The 26,399-nt window shown below is 44.6% G+C and overlaps 1 protein-coding gene and 1 long non-coding RNA gene across 3 annotated transcripts; one reads left to right on the top strand and one right to left on the bottom strand.

The window, feature by feature from the left end:
• The first annotated feature begins 654 nt into the window (after positions 1-654).
• On the top strand, positions 655-25,343 carry LOC118237941. The gene is made up of 5 exons (XR_004770569.1): positions 655-2,118; positions 7,102-7,173; positions 23,726-23,816; positions 23,989-24,243; positions 24,739-25,343. It is a non-coding gene; the product is annotated as an uncharacterized LOC118237941 (long non-coding RNA).
• Positions 12,859-24,644, bottom strand: LOC100763447 (zinc finger protein 260). Of its 2 annotated transcripts, XM_027420855.2 has the most exons (5): positions 24,436-24,644; positions 23,964-24,216; positions 19,652-19,832; positions 17,501-17,627; positions 12,859-16,224 (listed from the first exon to the last, which is right to left on the bottom strand). In XM_027420855.2, the coding sequence occupies exons 3-5, from the start codon at positions 19,721-19,723 to the stop codon at positions 14,258-14,260; spliced, it is 2,166 nt and encodes a 721-aa protein (XP_027276656.1). In that variant the 5' UTR covers positions 19,724-19,832; positions 23,964-24,216; positions 24,436-24,644; the 3' UTR covers positions 12,859-14,257. The 2 variants fall into 2 exon arrangements, with proteins under 2 accessions (XP_027276656.1, XP_035302699.1); XM_035446808.1 differs by lacking the exons at positions 23,964-24,216; positions 24,436-24,644 and having other exon boundaries at positions 19,652-20,560.
• Positions 25,344-26,399: the final 1,056 nt, after the last annotated feature.

Genomic DNA, 26,399 nt, shown 5'->3' with positions numbered 1-26,399 from the left:
AGTTCAATTCCCAGCAACCACATGGTGGCTCACAACCATCTGTAATGAGATCTGGTGCCCTCTTCTGGTGTGCAAGCATGCATGCAGATAACTGTATACATACAAATAAATAAAATCTAAAAAAATAATTATATAAAAAAGAGCCATTGTTCTACCCATACAGGCTTATTAGTTAACCATTTTAAAGGCAGAGCTGTTGGGTTTTTGGCAGTGGTCCTTGCTCCAAACTTGGATCGCCAATGACTTTCTCTTATAATTCTTTACAATACCTTTCCCAAGATTATATCCCATTTTAAACATTGTTTTATGAGCTGTTTCTGAAATTATAGAAATATTAATTTGAGCTCCCATTGTTGAAGCAAATCTCTCCCCATTATTCACGGCTATATCAGTCACAGAAGGCTTTAATATCCCTTCCTGTCCTTCAGGTCTTACACATTTAATTCATTCCTTACTTTGTTTTACATGAGATAATGTTCCAATTCCTGAAAATTGAATAGAAACTTTTTGTAAAGGACAGTCGGGATTCCAGGATTCTTGAGAAATTATAGATACATCAGTTTCAGAATCCTATTATTATTATTATTATTATTATTATTATTATTATTATTTTATTATTATTTTATTATGTTTTTCAAAACTGGGTTTCTCTGTATTGCTTTGGAGCCTGTCCTGGAACTCTCTCTGTAGACCAAGTTGGCCTTGAACTCATAGAGATCTGCCTGCCTCTGCCTCCTGAGTGCTGAGATTAATGGTGTGCACCACCAATGCCTGGCTTGAAGGGACCATTGATGAGTTATTCCCATTATTAGGGAAAACAAAAGAACATTTCCCACAAAGGAACCTTTAACATTGAGTTATTCCCACTCTGAGGGCAAAACATTTTAATCAAAATTAAGCAAACAAACAACCAGACAATCTAAGGTCTGGGCCGGCTGTGCTTGCTCAGGCTACAGCATTGAGGCTCCACCTGTCATGCTTGGTAGTTCCTATGTCTCCACTTTGCTGCAGGCCAGTCCCTGAAAGAGCTGACAGGCAGAGTGCAGCCAAAGAGATCAGAGTTTCAGCTAGTCTTAATTTCTTTCATCAGAAGAGCCTTTTTTTTCTTCCTCAATTTATACTGGAAAGAGGTTTTTTTCGCTTATTTTTTATTTATGGGGCCTTTTAAATTTAGGCCTTGAGTCATCATTCCCCACCCCCACTTTTAACCAGGAAAATCCTTTTGTCTGATTAAACATTTTCTCCTTTCATCAAGAAATTCCCTTTCCTTCCCTCTTCTCTACTGAGAAGAGCCTTGTTCCTCGATTTATTCTTTGTTCCAAGAGCCATTTTACTTGTTGATGCTCCAATCCTGAGATGGGGAATTTAGGTCCCCCATGTTCCAGCCCTATCCTGGAGCCTCATCTACTACTATGGGTGTACCTTACCTCCAGTCTTGGGGTATCCAGACCCTTCTTTCCTCATGCCCACGTTGCTGATCACCAAATATTGAGGTGTTCTGCATAGTGCAGGTCATTTGAAGACAGAAGACATGCCAAAATGAAATTTTAAGATCTATGGGACAGCAGAAAGGGCCAGACTTGCTGATGGACTGAACCCTGAATAGCCATACAAGGGTGTATTTATCCATTGTTACACAAAGAATTCCCTCATACAAAGGTCCCCAATCTAATTTACATGTCTTACTAAAGGAAAGCATCACAGGCCTCCATTACTTCAGTTCTTTATTATGTATTGTTTGAAATACACAATAATCCAAGAGCCTCAGGTGTGCCTGAGGTGTCTTGTGACCAAAGTCATGGGATGGCTGCAATGTCCCTTCAGCAAAAGATTTCTACAAATCACTGAAAACAATCTCTGTTTTCCCCAAGGATTCTTTACTTTTTACCACAATGATACTTCAAGGTCAAAGTACTTCTAGACAACAACTGTTCACTCTAATGTCTACCCCAGATACAGTGACTACTAAATTCTTACAACACACATTTTTGACAGACAGTTTCTCTTTAGCATGGATTCTACAGTGTCTATGTAAAGACGACCTGCCACTGAAGCTTTCCCACATTCGGTGCAGACATGTGGCTCCTATCCTGTGTGAATTCATTCATGCTCTTTGAGGTGAGTTTTAGAAGATGTGGCTTTCTTACAATGGCTACTTGTGTAGAGTTTCTGCCCAGTGTGGATTCCAAGGTGGTGCTGAGGACTGACCTATCACTGCAGGTCTCCCGCATTCAGAACACACTTAAGGGTTCTCACCGATGTTTATTTGATGATGTACGAGCAGCAGGAAGTTAGTACTCAACATTTCTCACAGAAATAGCATTTGTAAGGCTTCTTCACTGTGTAATATGAGCTGTGCTTCTCCAGTTCTGATGTTCAAATAGATGATTTTCCACAACCCTTGCATCACTAAGGCTTCTCCCCAGTGTGCATTCTCTCATGTGTGGTGAGGACTGACTTAATGGCGGAAGCACTTCTCATAGTCAGAACGTACATAAGGCCTTTCTCCTATGTGTATTTGATGCTTACCTTCAGATGGGTTGCATAACTGAATGACTTCCCACACTCTGGGCATTTGCAGGGGTTCTCCTTTGTGTAAATGCCGTCATGTACCTGATGTACAACATCTGGCATCTAGGACATTCATAAAGCTTTTCTCCTATCGTCCAGGAGAAAGGGTCTCCCACCATCCTTCAGGTGCCACCCAAGGGTCAGGTGTTTTGTGTTGTGTGGGACATTCAAAGAAGGCAAGTCACTCCAGAATGTAATTTTAGGCTCTCTGACAGCCGGGAGGAGCACTATCTGTGAGCTGAACCTCGAATTTCCATTCAGAAGCATATTTATTGATTATGCATGAAAGACCCCTGGAGACTCAGACCCCAGGATCTCCACCCAGGACCTCGGTCACCCAAATCACCATGCGGAGGCTGAAACTTGATGCAAACAGCAAGAGGCTTTATTGTAGTTGTTTAACGAGCTAACCCCATGTTAGCTGGGGCCTTTCATCCACCCGCCATGGCGGATGGCTAGGAAAGACGCTGCGAAGCCACTGCATAGAGATCTTATAGGACAGCGTAAGGGGAGTGTCTAGGGGTACTCACAGGCTCACGATTGGTGTGCCTCCAGGCTTGGAGGGCTTGCCCTGTGTTGATTGGTCAACTGGTTGTTATGGTCCATAGGCCCTCCCAGGGTGGTTGCTATGCTCTGTGCGTCATTGCTGTGCACCTGTCTGTAAAGCACACCCAGAGCCATAAAGCATACCACCACCAGCTAACTTCTGATTGGTTCCTTGCCACGAGTCAGGCATCTAACCTCTTAGTGACTAAGGCAAGGTCAGACAAGCACGTGTTCAGCTGTTATGGCTGCCGAAAGGGGCAGGCATCTGACCTTAGTGACTAAGACAAGGTCAGACAAGCATGTTTTCAGCTGTCATGGCTGCCGAAATGGGGAGCTGGTCCCTTCATTTGAAGAAAGAATTCACTCCAAGATGAAATTTTAAGGCCCGTGTGGCAGTAGGAAAGTCCAGCCTCTGACGGACTGAGCCCTGAACAGCCACACAGAGGCGTATTTATTGATTGTTACACAAAGTTGATTTTTCTCAAACTAAGGTCCCTAATATAATTTATATGTCTCACTAAAGGAGAGCATCGCATGCCCTCATGACTTTAGTCCTTTGTTATGTGTCATTTGCAATGCACAATAATCCAGAAGCCTCAGATGTGCCAGAGGTGTCTTGTAACCAAAGTCATGCAAAGGCTTCAATGCCCCTTCAGAAAAGCAATTCTACAAAATATGGAAAACAATCACTGTTTTCCACAGAGGTTCTTTACTGGTTTCCACAATGATTCTTCAAGGCCAAAGTACTTCTATAAAACAATTAACTCTAATGTTTACCCTAGGTACTATTAAAACTACTCATTCTAATGTCACCCCAGATACTAATGCATTCTACTGTGACCCTAGATACAGTGAAAAACAACCTTTACATCCTAATGTTTACCCTAGATACAATGACTACTAGATTCCCACTACACCCAAGTGTTGGTTATCTGATACTGTGATGCTGACCCACCAGGGAAGACCTCCCCATATGTGATGATATATTCAACTGGCTTGTCATGAGAGATAATATCATACTACATAAGTTGTCAGGGCCCAAAAAATATCAGTTATGGTATTTCAGATACAGGCCTCAAAATCTATCCCAGGAGTTCGAATCTCACACATTGTCTTCTAGATGTCAGGTGGTTACCACTGGATGACTTGGCCTTGGTGGAGAATATCTCCTAGTTTGAATAACAACAGACCTAGGCCCTGTGTGTGCCCACACCTGTTCTGAGGGCTTGTTTACGTGCCTAGGGACTGTTTAGGGTGCCTCTTGGAAAAAAGGAAATATTTGATATCAGCTTTATATATTGAAGGGACCAGCCCCCCCATTTCGGCAGCCATGACAGTAACACATGCTCGCTATGACCTTGTCTTAGTCACTAGAGGTTAGGTGCCTGCCTCGTGACAAGGAACCAATCAGAAGTTAGCTGGTGGCGCTATGCTTTACGACCCTGGGTGTACTTTGCGGACAAGCACACAGCAATGACGCACTGAGCATAGCAACCACCCTGGGAGGGCCTATGGGCCATAACAACCAGTTGACCAATCAACACAGGGCAAGCCCTCCAAGCCTGGAGGCACACCAATCGTGAACCTGTGCGTACCCCTAGACACTCCCCTTACGCTGCCCTACAAGATCTCTTGGGAGCTGGTTCAAACTGTCTTTTGTAGCCAACTGCCATGGTGGGTGGACAAGAGACCTGAGTTAACATGGGGTTAGCTCGTTAAATTACAATAAAGCCTCATGCAGTTTGCAGCAAGCTCTCGAATCTCCCTGGTGATTGGGGTGACTGCGGTTGTGGCCTGGGACCCGGGATACCTGAGTTTTCTGGGGGTCTAACAATATAATAGTAGATGTTTCCCCATGTTGGAAAGCTATTTAAGAGGATGCATGAATAAATCATGGACTCCAGTTTCCAGCATGGACTGAGAGCTCTCTTAAAATGACAAGAAGTCTGTGTCTCATCTTTATTGCCTTTGGGTAGCTAGGAGTTTCCTGGTACAACACTCCCCATCTCAAGGATGGACCTGGGGCCTTTCGGCTGGCTCCAATTGCAGCCCTAAAGACATCAGTGCAGAATAGATAGCCTCTAGTGTGGGACTGATACAAGCTGGGCCCCAGCAGTAAGTGGTTGCTTAGGGCTAAGTACTTTACCAAACTGGGCATCACTGTTTGATTTCTCCCCTCTGTTGGGAATTGTACACATCTTCCTATGTGTGAAGAACCAATGAGATCCAACAGCACCATCAATCTGTTTGTGACATCACTTTGATTGTCACCACTTGCTTCAGGGTTGGAATTCAAACATTTTGCAAATAAGAAGCACACTGGCAGTCCATTTTGTGTAGAAATGAGGTGAGATTCCCAAAGGAATAGATTCTCCAGTCTCTTCACATTTACAGCCACTGTTTGTGTTTAGTGTTTTCTGATTGAGGAAAGTCCCAGCACTCAAGGGTTGGGATATGGCTTTGCCAATCTGTCTTTGAAGTGTCACCATCCTGCCACAATACTTCTAAAATGAAAGTCCATGAATCATATCTTGTGACTTCACTCTGTATGGTCCAAGAAAACACTCAAGAAAGACCCCAGACTCAAATAGTTTGCAAAGACAAAGAGTGTTTATTCCAGCATGTGGGGTCAGCCATTTATGCAAAATGGCAACCTGGGACAAAAGCTTACAGGCCCTTTTAAGCATAGCTAGGGGAATTTCAGCAGTAGTTAGGTCATCTCAAACATAATTGGTTAAGCGGGTAGCAGTTATAGTAGTACATTTTTGATAGACTGAGGTTCTAGTTTCTTTGGACATATTTGGGCAAGTCCAGGCTTGTTTCAGAGAGTTACAGGAACTGTCCCTTTTTGGTCACTGTCTTGTAATACTGCAGGGCTGATTCGAGCCTTGTAATGTGCTCTCTCTCTCTCTCTCTCTCTCTCTCTCTCTCTCTCTCTCTCTCTTTCTCTCTCTCTCTGGACTTAAAAATTAACAAAGAAATAAAATAAGGAGGCTTAGAAAAACCTCCCACACTAAAAGCAGGGTGGCCTGACTTAAAAATCTAACCAAGGCCACAATGACTCTAGTCCCTGGAATTTCCTAGCCGGCAGCTAGGCTGAAAGATAGCCTAACTAAATACCAAGAATTTCCAAAGGGCCACCCTCCCATGGGGTCGTGAAGATAAGAACAGACTATCCCACCAGTTAATGTAGCAACAATTGACAAAAAAAGAGAGTCCCTGAGAAACCAAAGAGATAGCTGCAGTTACTGTTTGCTCAGGCAAGAGTGATCAGCACATTCTGTGGGATGTTGACCCAACTGGTGAGTCAGGAGACCATCTGGCCCCAAAGATAAGAGACCTTCAAAGGACGTGTGACTCCGGTTATGTACCCAAACCTCCTCTCCTCCCCAAAAATCTTGTGATTTTTTCCTATAAAAGAGGCCTGCATTTGAGGAACGGGGCTCCCTTTGTCTGCCAGACTGGGAGGCCCGTTTGCGCAAATGCCCCACAATAAACTTACCTCTTGTTTTTACATCAACTGGACTGGACGTTGAGTTTTTGGGAGGAAACCGTCCAATTTGTGGAGGCTCCTCGATCTGAGGGTCTCTCTCTCTCTCTCTCATTCCTGCTGTTAGGGGTGTTTCTTGATTAATAGCCCTTTGTTTAAGAAACTGAAACTTATTTGCTCTTAAAAACTGAAACCTAGGCCTGGCGTTGGTGGCACACGCCTTTAATCCCAGCACTCAGGAGGCAGAGGCAGTTGGATTCTCTGTGAGTTCGAGGCCAGCCTGGTCTACAGAGTGAGTTCCAGGACAGGCTCCAAAACAATACAAAGAAACCCTGTCTTGAAAAACCAAGAAAACAAAACAATCCCCCCCCCAAAAAAACCCTGAAACCTAGATCCTTTTATACAATGGGGGAAATTTATACCTCTCAACTCTTTATATCATTTGAAAATGAAACTTTCACAGAAATTTGTTGATATGGTGTGTCAATCTCCAGGTCCCCTGTTGAGAGGAGAAAGACCCAAAGAAGTAGATCTGAAGAACAGGATGAAGGAGGAACTGCACAGAGGTAAGTCTGAACACAGAGAAATCTGAGTCAGATCATGTGATGGTATTTCAATTGTGAACCTGGCAACATTTGGAGTCTCAACGAGGGACTATCTACATTAAGTTGGCCTGTGTGAGCCTCCAGAACCATTTAAATCCTAGTGTCTTCCTTCAGGCCACTGGTTATGGCCAGTTCAGGATGCTATTGCTGCTGCTGGATATGGTGCATCTTACTGATACGCCAGCCTCTCTTGTGACACACCTCTCCCCTTGTCTCTGGGATTAGAAGTGCTGCACCCAGCACTGGGACCAGGACCTCTGTCCTGGGAGCCTGCCCATTCTTCCACTGTTGTTTGTCATAGTGTCATTCTGTAGCACAAGATGACCAGAACTCCCTGTATACCACACAGAGACCTTGAATTCACAGTGTCTCTCCTGCCTGGCATATCAACTGGCTATTTACATCTCAGGGTCTTTGTTCAGTCTTCCCTGAGTCTTGGGACACCCTTGACTACAGGCTGCTGCAGCCACCCCAGTCCCCCTTCTCATCCATGGGAATAGTGTCATCTGTACCCTCTCATTCTCCTTGGGATGCCTTTTAGAAACTTCTATCCTCTCCACCTGGCACCAGACCCGAAGGGCCCAAAACTTAATTGCTTTTGCAATCAAATTTGGCCTCAATATCCCTTAGATAACCAATCTTAATGGCCACCTAATGGCACCCTAGGTTCCAATATTATTTGGGACTTTTACAACTACTGTGAGTGATCAGGGAAATGAAAAGTGATTCCCTATTCCTTACATTCCAGCTTTCTCCTATCCCTGCTCCAGTCCCTCTCTCTGTTCTGTTTCCCCACCTGACTCCTCCTAGATATGAAGCCCAAACCACCTCGGATCCAGCCAGTGAGCTTCCCCTTATTGGCCTCAGCCCTCAGCTCCTTCTCCCTCTCCAGCCACAGGCCTCCTTGACCATCCCTCTGGCACCCACTTCTAGCCCACTGGCAGACTTTAGTCTTCACGCTACTTGTTCCTGCTTTGCCATGGAACTTCTCTGCCGCTACCTGGCATAACACATCCCCAGTTCTTTTTGCTGGAGTTTGCCAGAATGAGTGGCTTGGTCAGGGTACCTGTCCCTTTCTCATTCAGTGATCTCCCTGAAATAGAGAAGAGGTTGGGATCGTATACCACTAATCCCTCCACCATTATAAAATAATTCCAATAGATTACCCAATCTTACAACCTCACCTTTCATGACAGTTACATGGTTCTCACCAACAACCTTCTCCCTGAGGAGCACAGGTGAGTGGGAGGCTAGGGCACATGTAGACAAACTCACCAAACTGTCTGGACCCCAAATGGAACTACAATACTCCAAGGGTCATTCTGGCTAGGGATCAATGTGTAACTTGTCTACTGGCCAGTCTCTGTTGAGGATGCCATCAAAGTAGTAAATTCTGAAAAAGTCTCAATTTCTAGACTATCTTCCAAAGGCCCTCTTACAATACACCAATCTGGATCCACAGACCCCAGTGGAAAACAACTCTTCGTGACCTACTTCCTCTCCCAGAGTTCCCTGATATTAAGGCCACACTTAAGAGGGGACCCCTTGACTCTACAGGTAGAATTTTTGCAGTGGCCTTCAAGGTATACCATGAGAGAGATGAAAAAGCCTGAAAACAAAAATACCTGCTGTTAGCTCCTTGCCTCCCAAAGCCCACGAATCTGCAGGTCCCTGCTTCAGATGTTATCAGGAGGGTCACTGGGCCCTGGTTTGCCTGAGCCCTTCTAAACCACCATGTCCAAGTTGCCATAAAAAGGGACACTGGGCTGTTGATTGCCCCCATGTCCCTGTAGCATGGGGACAGCAGGCCCAGATTGCCCTGTAGCCAAACTCTTAGGCCTTGCCATGGATGACTGAGGGGCTCTAGGTTTCCTTAGCCCAACTACCACCATCTTTGACAATGGAGCCCAGGTAGTCATCACAGCATCAGGGCAACCCATCTTCCTTCTGGGCATGGGTTACCAAGTAGGTAACCCTATTTGGTCCTGACAGTTTTGAGGTTCCACCCCCCCCCTTTCTCATTTCCCTGTTGTTGGGGTAGGGAGACAGTCTTAACAACCCCATCTTCTCCCTTGAAAACTCTGCCCCCAACTGCCCTTCTCCATCCCTGTGGAGTCAGCCACAGCCACTCTCTGGATTTCTCCCTCCAAATAAATTTCTTGAAAGAGTTTTGGGTGAAGACCTTTTCTTGCCAGAGCAGAGCAGAATCTCTACTGGGAAATCCCCTAGTGTGGTGGAGTAGAGAAGCAATGGACATCTCTGCTGGGAAACTTCCTGAGGGGATTGGAGCAGAAGTAATGAGTTTTTGCTGGAGTCATAGCAGATTGCAATATTTCTGCAGGGGTTTCCCCATAGCAGACTGAAACAGAAGAGATAACAATTTGGGCTGGAGTTGAGAAGAAACAGACATCTCTGCTGGGAAACTCTCTTAGCAGAGTGGAGCAGAGCTAAGCTGTAACAGTTCTCTGTTGGAGAGGAGCAGGATTGCTACATCCTGTGGGGAGACCATCTCCAACTGGAACCCAGCTTCAGGTACAGCCTGACTTCCCAACAAGTCTGGATAACTTTCCCTCCAGAGCTTTAGGTATCCAGCTCTTTACAGCTTCAGGTACAGGCTGACTTCTGCACAAGCCAGGATATCTTTCTCCTCACAACTGTAGGTATCCAGGATACCTCCCCCGTACAACAGTAGGCATTTCCCACCTTCCTGACAGATCAGAAAACCTTTCCTTCAGAACTGTAACAGTTGTAGGTATAGCTAGACTTCCCATAGTCAGGATACCTTTTCCTCCAGAGTTGTAACATTTGCAGTGACACTATTAGGAGGTTTGGCTTTGTTGGAGTCTGTGTAACCTTACTGGAGGAAGTGTGATAAAGACCAATTACTATTATCAGTCACAAGCTCAAGATTTTAAATTTCTTTATGTTATCTTCTAAGTGTAGACTTAAAGGAGCTTCTCATCATGCTAAACCATTTCTATCCAATCTATATGTTCAGCTCTCTGGACAGAGAAAAAAAAATGTTCATGCTTTTTAGCAGCAAACTTGACCTCAACCACTGAGCCATCTCTCCAGCCCTGTTGTTTTGCTTTTTGTACTGGGGATGAACTATGAGATACAAGTGTTAAGTATAAAATGTGAGACATTCCTATTTCTGTATTTGTGTAGTAGTTGGACTTGAGGTTGGGTGACACTTGAGCTGGCCAGGTAAAGGAAGGTCTGGAGAAATATATATATTTATATTCAAACCCTGATGTTAAGAGGAAGGATCCAGGTTACCGTTAGTTGAGCAGCCTCATCTACATTTCTAAAGGGAAACCAGAACCCTAGCAGATGACATTGTGGTGGTCAAGATCTGCTTCTCGAGCTCTGCCTCATCTTCCACATTGAATGCTGCTCTAAGATGAAGAGCTGGTTTGGTTCTTGCCCAGATACAAGTGAGTCTTCAGCGCTGCCCTCAGCAAGTGGTTATTCTGATGGGGAGATTGTATTCAGACACATCCATAATGGATTAGAGCAGGCCTGGGGGGATAGCTGAGTGGTGGAACCACCATAAGCTTGTTGTTACTGGGGGTGGGATAGTTGGGCATTCAGATACAGCACAAGTGTTATGGGATGCTTTCATGGCAGATTCTGGAGACCTAAGAACCAGCCATAACACAATGCTGAAATGGTGTTGCAGCCTAGCCTATGCACGACAGGTGTTCTAGTACTACAAACCAGCATGGCTAATAGCCATAATTCCCATGTTACCCATCACAACTCTTGTTGAGTTGCTTACTAGGAAAGGTTATTACTGAGGGTCTAGAGAGGGCCAGGGTGGAAAACAACTGCTGGACATAAAAGGCAATTCAGGGTTGCACTGAGTACCTTGGGCTGCCTTTCACTCTGGCCTCACTTCTGTGATGTCTTTAAGGTAAGACAGGGCTGGGTGCAGGCCTCACAGGGCGTTGGACTAAACCAAGCGATATGCAACAGGGAAACAGGGACATCTGTGTCATTTTCCAGGATGTAGTGGCACAGTGTCCTGGTGTCATTCCTGGGTGTACATGGTACTTGTCTATACATCCTTCTGACAAAGTATCACCAATTGAGACTTTATCTCCTTTATGTACCTCCTAACAGAAGAAAACTGCTCTTGCTGGGCAGGAATCCCTTACCGGAATGCCTAACCCAATCTTAGCTAGAACTAACCTGTGGACATCAGTGAGGATTTGCCCAACTGCCCCATCACCTCACCCCAAGCACTAAACTTGCAGATGGGTCTTTTCCATCTCTAACAACTCCCTGGAGTTAGGGACTTGGCAAAATCCATGAGGAATACAACACAGAGGAATAGGCATAGTTGGTGCAGATGAGGGAGAGTATTCTGCTTACTTGTTGCTGCAACACAACAAATCAAGGTAAATCATAATGTTCTAGAGTTGCTGTTACCTTTCAAGGTTTATGTTAAGTCAGGGACTTGGGCAGGATCATGAGTGACTGTGGTATTAGTTTTTCAGACAGCTGATAAGGTTTAACTGGAATCCAATCCATGGGAATGATGTCCTGGATCAATCTTCATGTGTTTAATGTTAATCTCTGTGTGTCTGGACATTGGCTCAATCAGTTTTTCTCATAGTATATTGGCGTCAACATGACTTGAATTACTGAACAGCAGAGGAAGGGTTCAAAAAAAAAAAAAGAAAAGAAAAACAAGACAGTCAGATAAGCAACGTAGATGCTCCACTGCTCTTAGTGTGGTCTCAAACACCATGTTACCTCTGCTATTATTTCACCAATTGGAACTAGGATAAAATCCCATTGAACTTGGAGATAGTAGGGACACAGACTCACCTTTCAACCATCAGATTTACATTATGTACATGTTGGGTGGGAGTCATTATTATGATAGTCTTTTGTAAAAATACCATCTGGCCAAGGTAGTGGCATACCCTGTAATCCCAGCACTTGGAAAGTGGAAGCAGAAGATTCAAGATTTCATGGCCATCCTTTGCTATACAGCAAATCAGAATTTAGCCTAGACTACATGAGGCTCAGTCTCAAAGAAAGAAAAGAAACAAACAAAAAAAGAGCTGAAATAAACAGAAATACACAGTCTGCCAAACTGGAATGAGGGCCTCAGTGAAAGACAAATGAGGGCCATAGGTGGCTTGAGGACCATAAAGAGTAGACACCTGGTAGGTTAAGGGCCATGGTTCCATAGGAAGAATAGCAATATGGGATAAGTTTTGTGAAAGGAATTAAAAGCGTGGGAACCAGAGTGAGGACAAAGAGGCACAGGAAGTTCAGGAATAGTGGATGACAAAAGAATGACTAAAGAAGGTACTAAAATGTAAAAGAACCAGGAAGGTAGACCAGAGTACACATAGCATCCCAGAGCCCTCTGTACTGTACTGTACTGATTTTCCCAGATTGCTTTAATATAGTTGGCAAAACAATAGGAACTGATTTTCTCAACATGTTTGAGACTAGAATTTGGAAATCAAGGTACTGGCCAAGGGGGATGGCTAACTTTGGAAACTCCCAAGAAGAAGCTTTTCAGCCAGGCAGTGGTGGCGCACGCCTTTAATTCCAGTACTCGGGAGGCAGAGGCAGGCGGATCTCTGTGAGTTGGAGACCAGCCTGGGCTACAAGAGCTAGTTCCAGGACAGCCTCCAAAGCTACAGAGAAACCCTGTCTTGAAACCACCCACCTACCAGTCCCCTCCCCCCAAAGAAGCTTTTCTATCTCCTGTTGCTGACATTCCATGGCTTGGAGGTGTGTCACTGAAATCCCTGCCACCCTGGTCCTGTCCTTGAAAATCCTTGTGTCTTCATATGGCTTTCTCTTAAGAATGCTACTCATTAGATTTAGGACCAACACTGGCCAAGTATGCCTGCATTCTAAGTTTACTTCTACAAAGAAGTCGTTTCTACAAGGCCACATTCTGAGGCTCTGGAAGAACATACATTATGGAGGAGCATTACTCACACCGGCACTGGGGAGGCACTAACATGGGCTCATGAACATTCTAAGTTTCTGTCTCTGTCTCTCAAATGGCACCCTGAAGGTGGTATCTCCAGATACCCAAGATTGGACATGGAGGTGAGGAATCCACTGAAAGACCTGGGAAGTCAAAAAGGTGGTCAATTTGTCTGCTGGCTACCATGTTATGGATAAGCCCAGGACTTTCTTAGACAGGGATGAGAAATATTTTGTGACATTTAAAAATATCCATCCAGGCATAGTGGCATACACTTTTAATCCCAGTCTTGGGTGGCAGAGGTAGGCAGATCTCTGGGAGCTAAAGGCCAGCCTGATCTCTATAGTGAGTTCCAGGACAACCTGAAATACATAGCGAGACTCTGTCTCATAAAAACAAAGTAGGCTCCCACAATAAACACAGAAACCATTGATGTAATTTCCAAAAAACTTTCCTATAAATATCTAGAAACTTTGTACCATTAATTATAGAAGGTTTACCTCAAATCATTAATCAACATTTCTTCATGCAAGGAAACAACATTTATGCTTCTTCCTACAAGTTCATTAGTGTTTCCCTCACATATAATTATATGTTTAAACAAGCAGCGCATAGCTGCACTCTCTTAAAACTATGAACTATGGCTTGTATAGTTAGGTTTATGTATCTATTGTGTGTAGATACCTGTGGCATGTATTTGTGTATGTGTGTGCCTATGGTATCCCAAAGACAGAAATTTACCAACTGAGTGTGACATCTCGTAGTTCTACTTAGGTCTGTGATAAAAAAAAAATTTTTTTTTCATGAGAACCAAGAATATTTTGATGAGGGATATGGATGAGAAACTGAATCTACAATAAATTCTTTCATATGATCAGGTGTCTTTAAGAAGATTGCCTGGTATGAGTTTTCCAGTCTACTGAAATGACATGATTTTGAAAGACTTTCTGCATTCACAACACAAATGTCTCTTCCTAGTATGGTGTGGATGGTACACCAGTAGTATCCCGTAGCTTCAGCAATGGTGATATGTGTGACCTTGAGATACATAACGACAGATTTCCCATAGACAGAGCATCACTATAGTTTCTCTGTACTGTGAGTTTGCTCATAGGATGTCACTTGTGAATTCTGCAGGAAGCCCTTTTCACCCTTGTTATGGACAAAAGACCTGTCCTTACTGTGAATTTTACAGTGTCTGTAGAAAGAAGACTTGTCACTGAAGGCCCGCCCACATTCAGCGCACACATATGGCTTCTCGCCTGTGTGAATTCGTTGATGCTCTTTGAGATTGGCTTTAGATGACATGGCTTTCCCACAGTCGCTGCATATGTAAGGCTTCTCTCCAGTGTGAATCCTCTGGTGAGTGCTGAGGACGGACCTGTCATTGAAGGCCTTCCCACACTCCGAGCACACATAAGGCTTCTCCCCCGTGTGAGTGCGATGGTGCACCTTCAGGTGGGATGCTCTCCGGAAGGACTTCCCACAGTCAGAGCACTTGTAAGGCTTCTCGCCAGTGTGAGTTTGCTGGTGCATCTGCAGGTGAGAGTTTCTTCTGAATGACTTTCCACAGTCCTCGCATTTGTAAGGTCTCTCACCGGTGTGAATCCGATGATGCACATGTAGGTGTGATTTCACACTGTAGGACTTCCCACAGTCAAGGCATTTGTAAGGCTTCTCCCCTGTGTGAACTCGGCAATGCTTCTTCAGATCTGAAGCATAAAGAAACAGCTTTCCACAGTCGCTGCATGGGTAACATTTCTCCCCAGTGTGAATTCTTTGATGTGTGGCGAGGACTGACTTTTGGCTAAAGGCCATTCCACAGTCAGAACACACAAAGGATCTACCATCAGTGTGAATTTGATGATGTACCTTCAATTGGGATATTTTTCTGAATGATTCCCCACAGTCAAAGCATTTGTAAGGTCCCTCACTGGTGTGAATTCGATGGTGGGCCAGCAGGTTAGATTTAATGCTGAAAGACTTCCCACAGTCAGGGCACTCATAAGGTTTCTCCCCTGTGTGAAACCGACAATGCTTTGTCAGATCGGATGCGCAGACAAACATTTTCCCACAGTCACTGCATGTGTAAGGCTTCTCCCCAGTGTGAATTCTCTGATGGATGGTGAGGACTGACTTTTGGCTGAAGGCCTTCCCACAGTCAGAGCACGCATAAGGCTTCTCACCAGTGTGCGTTCGAAGGTGCACCTTCAGGTGGGAGGTGTAACTGAATGACTTCCCACACACATGGCATTCATAACGTTTCTCCTTTGTGTGGATTTCCCGGTGCACTTGCAGGCTGGACATACCCTTAAGTGATTTCGCACAGTCAGGACATTCATAAGGTGTCTCTTCTCTATGAGTCTCTGGATGGGAGGTCAATTTAGACTTGTGGAGAAAGGTTTTCCCACATGTGTGACAGATAAAAGATGTGTCCATGTTGTTAGTTATTTGTTGTTGACAGAAAGCAGACTCTCTGCTAAAGACTTTCCCACATCCAGTATATTCAGCTGCTTTGTCTTGAAAATTAATTTCATGCTCCGTAAGTGGTTGATTGGGAGGAAGAATGTTTCCAAACTGGCCTTCGCTGTATGATTTTTCTCTTTGATGAGGAATTGCACATACACCATTAGAAGCGCCTTGTGTAAAAAACTGATGAGATCCAATAATGTCACTAACCTGCTTTGTGGCATTGCTTTGATTGTCACTATATGCTTCAAGGTTAGGCTTCAAACATTTTGCAAATGAGAAACATCTTGGAGGCACATATTGTGTAGAAAGAAGGTGGGGTCCCAAAAGAAGAGATTCTCCAGTTTCTTCATAGTCACAGCCACTGTCTATGTTCAGTGTTTTCTGATTTTGGAAAGCACCAGGACTTATGGGTGGGCTCTGTCTTTGCTGATCTGTCTTTGTAGTAGTGTTGCCATCCTGCCACAATTTCTCTAAAATGGTATATGAACCATGTCCTGTGACTTCACTGGATGCATCATTTAGAAATGAAGCTTTCACAAAAATTTGTTGATGTGGTATGTCAAGCCGCCATTCGCCTGCAGAGAAGAGAAAGACATGAAGGAGCAGGCACAGTGAAGAGGATGGAGGAGGAACCACATGGAACTCAATCTGAACTCTGAGAAATCAGAGTCAGGCAGTAGTCACGCTCAGCTCATCATGTGATGATAATGGTATGGAACAAGACTGTGGTCCTTACTACATACCAAACTTCATATATACAGCACCCATGCATGCTATGCATCTTTCTATGCACTGGACACATGAACTAAAAACTATTCCACAAATAGCCACATCTACTCTCCTTGTTTTATATGTGAGAAATTGGGAGCTATAGTTAGTGGCCAAAATCACTTAGCTGATTTGTGGAGAAGATTTGGTTTGGGCAAAGGCAACCAGCTCAACAAATAAGAGACCTAGCCATATAGATATAGTAAATAGGAAGGGCTTGGACAAGGCTGTTATACTGCATTGTTGGTAGACAGCTAAGACCTAAAGAATGGACTGCCAAGAAGACTGCATTAGCTCTGGAGTATGCATATTCATGTCCTTTGCCCTTTTTCTCATCTGATTTTTTGGTTAGGTTTCTTTTTCTTTATTGAGGCAGTGAGGATTAAAGTAGAGCCTCACTCATGCTAAGCAAGTGTTCCACCTGAGCAATAAACCTACACTCCCAAATTGTTACTCTTTATGTTTTTTAAAAAATTTACACACATACAAGTATGTGCAGGGGAGGTGGGCTGGAGAGATGGTTCAGTGGTTAGCACCACTTGTTGTTCTTGCTGATGACCCATGTTTGGTTCCCAGCATCTGCATGGCAACTAAATTACAACTACAGTTCCAAGGAATCTGACACCCTCTCCTGGCTTTCACAGGTACTGCACAACACACGGTATATGGACATACAGGAAGGCAAAACACCCATACACATAAAATAAAAATAAATTATTAATACACGCCCACACCCACATTCTCTGTGTGTGTGTGTGTACGTGTGTGTGAGTGTGTGTATGTGTGTATGTGTGTAGGTGTGTGTGTGTGTGTGTGTGTGTGTGTGTGTGTGTGTGTTCACCTGAACGTGTTGCACATGCCATGGAATGTGTGGAATTCTAAGGACAACTTAGGGGACTCAGCTTGCCTTTTACCATGCAGGCTCCATGAATCAAACTCACAAAACAATACATGGAAATATCCAAAATGGAATCAAGATAAAAGAGGAAAAAAATTCGTAAAAGACTTGATATTCCACCATGTTTGGAAAAGAGAAATTAGGAAAGAAGGACCATCCCGGATCCCTGGGCCAGCTGTGCTCACCCACTGCCAAGAGGTGGCTGTAGATCTCCAGCATCACGTCCTGGTACAGGCGTCTCTGGGCAGAGTCCAGTTGCTGCCACTCCTCCTGGCTGAAGGTCACAGTCACATCCTCAAAGGACACCAATTTCTGTAACAATATATTCACTGTGAATTAACAATGACAAATAGGACATGTGTTTTTAGTATCCCCTCCCCCTCAGTTTAAGCTTTAAGCTTTCCGAAAAATACCTATTTCCCACTGAATTTTTGGGCATAAAGAGGAAATATAAAAAACAACTGGCCACATATTAAATAGTGTTATCCCCTCCCCAGGAAGCCAGAAATGGATTCTTTTTCATTCTCTATCAAAGATTAAACAGCATAACAATTATTAAGCCACATTGTACCTGTCTTTAGTTGTGTTGGGCCCCTGGGATTCAACACTATATGAGCTTGTGTTTCTCAGAGAAACTCAGACTTGCAAAATAGCAACTATAAAGACCCAAGTATAGGGCTATAAAGGAACACTTTTAGAAATTTATAAATTTATAAAAGCAAATTGTTGGGAAAGGCAAATTAGGCACATAGCTGGAAATGGCTATTATTCTAATCAGAATATAGCAACTTAAACTGCAAGAGAGAAGTTGGAAATGGAATGTGGAAAATACCACATTCTAGAAGAGAAGTAGAATGAAGGTGGATTGGCAGGAAAAGCCAGTTTCAGGGAGTGGCAGAGAGCCCTGTGGAGGAGACAGCGACATCCACAATGACTGAAAAGTGGTTGTTGCCTAAGTCACAGGAGGTACTCTAGGGTGGGTCTGAGGTGGGTGAAAAGGGCATGGACTGTGTGATTGAGAGTCATGGATTGTCACTTAAATAATGAACTGCAGGGCAATGAGGATCTTCGCATTTAAAGGCTGGTCTGTCTTAGTGCATCCCATTTGTGCCATTCTAAGATGTGACAGTGGGAGGATCTGCCTTCAGCAGCAATGCAGCCACAAGTGCAGCCAGAGGGCAGTCACTGCTGCAGCACTTTTCCTCCTTGACAAGGGCTGCTGAACCACACAGGAGAAGCACTATCAGATACATCTACAGGAGGTAGGATTGGGGGATGATTTTAGCGTGATGTGAACCCGGCAGGGCACAATAGTGCATGCATGCTACCACTGTGAAGTGTTCTTACAAGAATAAAATAAAACTGGAGCCTGATTGTTTCCCAGAGCAGAAATCTCCAACGCAGATACAATGGTAGCCACAAGTCATCTCCAAATTTCCAGTAGCCATATTAATTACAAACAGATGGAATCAACTTAATAGCATACTTAATTTAGCTGAACATATCCAAATTATTATTTTAAAATACTCAGCCTCAGGCTAAAGAGAGGGCTCAGAAGTTAAGAGTGCCGGCTTCCAGAGATCTGGGTTCAATTCCCAACACCCACAGGTCTACGATCTGATGGCCTCTTCTGGCTGCTGTGGGTACTTACTGTATGCATGTGGTACACAGATACACAAGTAGGCAAAACATCCATATACAGAAAAGAATATAAGTTTTAAAAATTAGCTTTGAGGAGCTAATGTGTAGCTATGAACCGAGAGAGAACGTCTCAGGGATGTATACATATGTGGGGTAAAGACTGTGCTAATTAGGTGTTACCTTGGCATTGAAACATTTCCTCCTGGAGGAAGGGAGAGATTCAAGAGAGCACTCCTTCATGTTATATAAATGTGCAAGCTGGATACACAGCTGGGGGAAGGAGGGAACAGGTGTTGATGGTGCAGTTGCCTAAAGTGCCCATGCCTCTGAAGGTTGCACTTCATACATGCTGCCATAATTAGTAAACACACACACACACACACACACACACACACACACACACACACACAAATCTCTGGTTTACTAAGCTTAGCTAGGCTTGCATGCACCTATGTCTTTGTCCTGCCTATCCCCTCTGGGTGGAATAGAAACAGGACTCCCCAGGAAGTCATAGACAGGTAGGTAAACCTAAACCTAAGAAGCCGCACAATAAACATGCCATGACAAGATGAGGAAACGGAGAGGTTTCCGCCCTCTGAATTTCTCTTTTACCTGGAGAATCAAGGCTGTCTAATCTGCTGCTTCCAACTTCTGCAGTCTAGCTGTGAAAAGTAGAAGCGGGGGCATCTCCTCACCTCACACGATCCATTCTGCTCCTCTGCTCCTAATCTCTGGGGCATCTGGCAGAAATTCATGTCAGTGGGCATATCCTTTGTGGTTTCTACTCTTGCTCTGTCTCTGATTTTCTCAGGATCCTGAGGCTATTTGAGCATGTGGAGGATCCACGCAGGGTTGCGGTGCAGAAGTCAGCCTCACCTAGAGGTTTGCAAAGACATTAGAAAACCTGAGAAAGTCAATGACCATATTATCATTCACCCAACATTTATTTGCCTGCCAAGAGTCAAGGGCCCTACCCGAAGGTCATCATGTAGACACTGCAGAGCAAAGCCCAGAAATGTCCAGCTCTTCCTCCCACCTCTGAACTGTGACAACAGGAAGGTTAAGAAAGACAATGTAAAGCAAGGATGAGGTGTTGGTCACTGGTATTGGCAGTTTGATGCAGGATGAGGCTCATCACCTGACAGGTCATGAGTCTGACTGAAAATCAGCCAGTTATCAGCTCATTTTCCACAGTCTTTCAGCTGTATGCCAGAGGTACTACTATACTAGGTGTTTTGAGAGGAGGCAAATGAGGCTGTTATATTCCTTAATATGACCCAAGGTTACCAAACAGAAGAGAAGAGGATCAGTGTTTATCTGACTTACACAAAATGACACAATGCTCAGTTCATGCTTTTCTTTTAGTGTTTCTAAACACTATTCAAACTTATGCAATGATGCACCCCACAGCCCATTCTCTTGTGACTCCACAATTCCTTCCTATATCCAAAAAGTATGCAGGCATGTACAAGGACCAGGACCTCTGTTTTGAAAAGCTACCCTTCCTGGCCGGGTGTTGGTGGTGCAAGCCTTTAATCCCAGCACTCGGGAGGCAGAGGCAGTCGGATCTCTGTGAATTCAAGGCCAGCCTGGTCTCCAGAGCGAGTGCCAGGATAGGCTCCAAAGCTACACAGAGAAACCCTGTCTGGAAAAACAAAAAAGAAAACCTACCCTTCCCTTCTTTTAATTTTGCCCCATTTGATTTTATTTGAGCCAGTGTTACTATGTCGCATAGGCTGATGGGGAACTCACAATCTCCAGGATGGCCTTCAGGTCAGTGACCCTGCTCCATCAGCTTATCACATACAGGTATTACAGGCGTCAACACCCCCCTGGCTGATTATGCAGCATGTCTTCCCTGATGAAGTCACTCAGACCAATGCCTTTCAGTGACCCCTAAGGACTGGACATAGGACTGCTTCCCAGTCACTGACATGTCCCAGGACACCAAAAATATGGCTGCCTTGATAGCCAATAATCCCCCCCACACCCCAAGTGCTATCTCTTTGTTTCCATATAACCCCAAAAACCTCAAATACAGGGGTCCAAATAACAGACCCCAGCATGGAAGCAACACTGATGTTGCATTCTCTCTCTCTCTCTCTCTCTCTCTCTCTCTCTCTCTCTCTCACACACACACACACACACACACACACACATACATTATGGTAGAGTCTCATGTAGGCCTGGCTGGCCTTGAACTTATTATATAACAGAGGTTGGTTTTGACAACCGCCTCATCCCCCAGTGCAGGGAATGCATGTGTGCTCCATCAAGCCTGGCTGAGAAGCAGCACTGAAATAAGCTTCTAGAAGCTACTTTTGTCAGCCACCCATCATGGCTGGCTACACAAAACACAGCTCTCACTTCGAAGGGTGTAGAGAGTTTATTCTAGAGCCAAGTGTTACCAAATACCATGTTCCAAGAAATTTTTGTAGTAAGAGAACAAAATGAAGCCATAAATCAAAACCCTTAAAGTACACTGGCGTGAGCTAAAAGATACCTTTATGGCAATGGTTCTCAATATGTGGGTCACAACCCTTCTGGGGGTCACATATCAGATATTTACATTACAGTTCATAACAGTAACGAAATTAGAGTTATGAAGCAGCAATGAAATAATTTTATGGTTGGGGGTGACTACAACATGAGGAACTGCATTAAAGGGTGGGAGCATTAGGAAGGTTGAGAACCACTGCCTTAGAGGGTCAAGGTGCTTACCAACAAGCCACACACACACACACACACACACACACACACACACACACACACACAGAGAGAGAGAGAGAGAGAGAGAGAGAGAGAGAGAGAGACCCTGTATCAAAAATAAGGCAGAGAGACTGGACATTATCCTCTAGCTTCCATGTTCAGTTGTACACATACATGTAACCACAGCCGAATAAACATGTACACAACATACACACCAAAACAACAACAACAACAAAAACCCAAGGTTAGTGCGCCATCAGGAGGGCAGGTTACACTAAGGCGGGAAAATCTCTATTGCAGGCCTCACATGCTCTACAATGACATTCTTAGCCTGTCAGTTGTTGAGCCTAGTGGGCTGCTCAGGTAAAATACATGGGTGGATATTGACTAAGTACTGAGGGGACAGAAGACAGCTATAATATACAAACTTTCTGTAACCACTCAAGTACTTTTCAGTTCATCAGTCTTGAAGAATCTTTAACATAGGTGTGGCTTTTAAACAAAACTTCAATTGCAGACCTACAACCCCAGCACTCCAGAGGCAGGGGCATCACAACCACATCTGAGGTGAGACTAGTCTACCTACTGAGTTGGTAGGGTACATAGGAATACCCTGCCCCTAGGAAGAAAGGACAAGAAACAGGGGCTAGAGAGATAGATGGCTCAAGGGTTAAGAGCAATCGCTGCTCTTGCAGATGTGTCAGGTTCAGCACCTACATGTGGTTCACAACCTCCCGTAAGTCTAATTCCAAAGGAATTCTGGCTTCTCTGCGTGCCAGGAACACACTTAGCATACTTAAATACATGCAGTCAAACACTCATATACATAAAATAAGCCTTAACATCACACACACACACACACACACACACACACACAGAGCTGCTTTTACTTAGAAAGCACCATATGTCTTCTTCATTTTGACTCTAACTCTGTCCCAATTTCTAACCTATTTCATTCCCAGCCTGGCTTTCAACTTGTAGTGATCCTCCAGCCTCTCTGCCTTCAAAGTGCTAAGACTACAGGCTTGGCTACTTTAATACATAACTCATGATTTTAAACCTAGACTTCAAATCAGTACACCGGAGATTGACATGAGGTCAGTAGGTCATTTTAAATTTTCTCCTGCCTAATGTAACTAATTTATGGAATCTCATCCTCTGCTTTTGTTTTTTCCTTAATTTTTTTTAAGAGGCCGGATATCTTAGGATTTTTATTGCTGTGAAGAGACACCATGACCATAGCAACTCTTATAAAGGAAAACATTCAATGGAGGTGGCAGCTTACAGTTTCAGAGACTTAGTCCATTATCATAATGCAGGGAGCATAGCAGTGTGCAGGCTGCCACGGTGCTGGTTACATCTTCATCAGGAGGCAACAGGAAGTAGTCTCAGTGTCACACTGAGGGAAGCTTGAGCAAAAAAAGACCTCAAAGCCTGACCCCACAGTGACACTCTTCCTCCAACAAGGCCATACCCACTCCAACAAAGCCACACCTCTTAATAGTGCCACTCCCTTTGGGGCCATTTTCTTTTAAACCACCACATGGGGCTTAGTTGGGAAAAGTAGTTCACTGGGGGTTAGAGAAAAAAGAAAGATTTATTTTTACCATTCAAAAAATTTAAAATTTTATGTGTGTGCTGTCTGTGTCTCTGTGCACCAAAAGCAAGCAATGCCCTGGAGGCCAGAGGGAGAACAGAGGCCCTGGAACTGATCAATGCAGTTCAGAGTGTGGGCGCTGGGAATGCAATGCTGTCGAGCCATCTCTCCAGCTCTCCCTCTCTGCTTTGCATCCTCACCGGTCTCTTCAGTAGGCATACTTGATGAGGCTGGTCCTGGCTTGTTTGAATGCAAAAACCCAGGCTTCTGCCCCAAACTTCTTTGCAGCACCAAATCTGCCTAACTGCCAATCACCTATCTACCATATCCATGGGTCCCAAGCCCAGGTCAAATCTCCAGTCAGGTCTCACATCTGCGGAGGATCCCAACAGCTACGTAAATTGGCAATAGGAACTGAATTAGGATTAGTTTTTTTTTTTTTTAATCGTTTTTCTGTTTTCAGATCCACCTCCATACAGGAAATATGAGCCACGGAAATGACCAGAACACCTGGTCTCTCTGGGGGCAGCACCAAGGCTTATGCCCCAGCTCAGGTGAGTGAGCCCACATCAAATATACCTATCCTGGCTTCCGTGCAGTTCCTTCTGTTGGTAATACTGCTTAGGCTGACAAGAGACGGAGGACACTGTCCCCAGTTTGTGCCAAAACGTAAGTAAATTCATTTTCCCGTTTTCACTTACTCTTTGGAGTTTTCCCCTGTCGCAGGCAGGCCGGTGTTGGGCCAGGAGCCAGGGATCCAGTTACCTCTGGACCAGAAGGCAGCACGGTCGCCCTCACAAGCACCCGCCACGGGCCCCAGGCTCCATCGCTGCCGGCTCGGCCCTCGCCTGACTCCTAAGGCAATCGCGGCGTCGAGGTCCTGGTCCCGAGGCTCCCGGCTCGCACCCGGGACGGCTCCCGCAGCGCCAGCTCTCCGATCCTGCCCCGAACGTCCTGACATGACAATTTCCACAGAAGACGGTGAGAAGCCCACAGGAGAGCACGCTGGGGAGTGACAAAACACACACGACGCGGAAAACCCGCAAGAACGGAATGCAGACGACTCGAACGACCCCCGCCCCATCCCCAGCATCCCCCTGCCGCCGCCCCGGCGGTCACAGCACAAACCAGCGCTCAGCAGCCCCGCGTCCGCCCTGCGCCGCCGCCTCTCACCTCACCCTGCACCGCAGAGCTCTGCGCACGGCTCGCACGGCCGCGACTTCCGCCCGCGGACACCCACAATACCAAAAGTTCGCACTCCAAACTCCCCCGCTGTCCTGGCAACGATAGCCGAAGCGAGCTACCTAAATATCTGAGCCGAGGTGACCATTCTAGGCCACTTCCGATTTGAATAATGGTTCCTTCAGCCCATTACCACATCCCCCCTCGTGGGTGACGCGCATGCGCACCACCTCTGGCGGAGGTAAATCTTGCCAACACTTACTATGGTTTGTCTGGTGGTTTCTGTTCTTTCAGAAAGTGTCATGGCCGCACCCGCACTCCGACGTCAGGGAAGCCACCATCCAAGTGCAGCAGTTCCATACAGCCAGGCAAGGTCTGTGGAGTGTGATACAATGAAAATCCAGGACTGCCTTACATTGTCCGGGGGTTTATTTGCTACTTGTATATGTATCTGTTTCTAAGAGACTGTGACACTATGTTGCTAAAGCTACCTCTTCTCTGTATTTGATTCATGTGTTATTGTCTGCATGTTGCGTTCTCAGCACCCAGGTCATCTGCAGGAGCAACAAGTTTCCTTTTCTTTATTTTCACCAGAACTTAAAAGGGTTCTTATTTTTGAGGTGGTCTCATTATGTTGGCCTGACTGGCTTGGAATGGGCCATGTAGATCATTCTGGCCTTGAACTCTCAGACATTGCATACTTCTGTTTCCTGGGTGCTAGGATTAAAGGTGTGTACCACCACACTGGTGCTTCCTGATTTTTCAAAGACTGAAAACTATGTGGGGTTATTAGGAACAGGAAGTGAAGCCATGTAGAACATTAAAGGTGAGAATCGAGATGAACCATCATGTACTTCATACTGGGGAGTATTTCATACTGGGGAATATTTCATACTGGGGAGTATTTCATACTGGGGAATATTTCATACTGGGGAGTATTTCATACTGGGGAGTATTTCATACTGGGGAATATTTCATACTGGGGAGTATTTCATACTGGGGTTTCTCGTGGTTCCCGGAGGATAGAAACCTGTTCTTACTCAGAAGTAAGCTTTTTAAAGTTGCATAATAGAAACAATGTTAACTAGGTGGACAGTGGAAATAATGGTAAATGGAGGAGACCCGCCAAATGGTGAAAGCACCTAGCACTGTGATGAATAAACCAGTAGACCTAATGTAGAGTCATGGGAATAAAGTCAAAGGATGTGTGAATTATCTCCAGGGTAAACATTCTAGAAGCAACAAAAATAATTTAATCATTGAGGGGTCACCAAAACATGAGGAGTTAATTGTATTACATGAGGAACTGTATTAAAGGGTCACAACATTAGGACAGTTGAGAACCACTGGTCTAGAACTATGTAGAACAGGCAGGCCTTGAACTGACTCTGATCTTCTTGTCTGTGCCATTCAAGTGCTAGGATAACAACAACATGCCATCACACCTGGTTCACAGATGATCTAGATCTTCCCATTGGAAACAGACTATGGGAGTGATGATTTAGAGAACTTAGATTCATCATCAAAGATACAGTTCCAGGAGTCCCCAGAGAGCAGGCCCAGCCATCCATTACCACAGGCAAAATTATAGTAAACTACATGAAAGTTAGTATTATGCAAATGTCAGTCTCTGCTCTTCATTTATCTGCTACTTCTAAACACATCATTATTGTTAACTATATCCGTTTATTTCATCTCAGGCACAATCTTGTTCTTCCAGAACATTTCCTTTCAGAATTGAAAGGAAGTCAATAAACCTGGCACTAGGCCCATCTATCTTACAGCCCAAACCACATCTAGTTCACAAAGATGAAGCACTGGCCTTAGGGAGGGGAGGAGCCACTAGAGACACTCAGACGCTGAAGCTGCACATACATAAAATCAGAAGTTAGTATCTGTATATGAGAAAGAACATGTCATTGTCTTCCTAAATTACTTACCTCATATTTTCCAAT

This window comes from Cricetulus griseus, chromosome 6 (assembly GCF_003668045.3).
Source record: "Cricetulus griseus strain 17A/GY chromosome 6, alternate assembly CriGri-PICRH-1.0, whole genome shotgun sequence".
NCBI classification, from domain to species: Eukaryota; Metazoa; Chordata; class Mammalia; order Rodentia; family Cricetidae; genus Cricetulus; species Cricetulus griseus.
The sequence above is the reverse complement of the archived record's forward strand: the minus strand, read 5'-3'. Positions and strand labels throughout refer to the sequence as shown.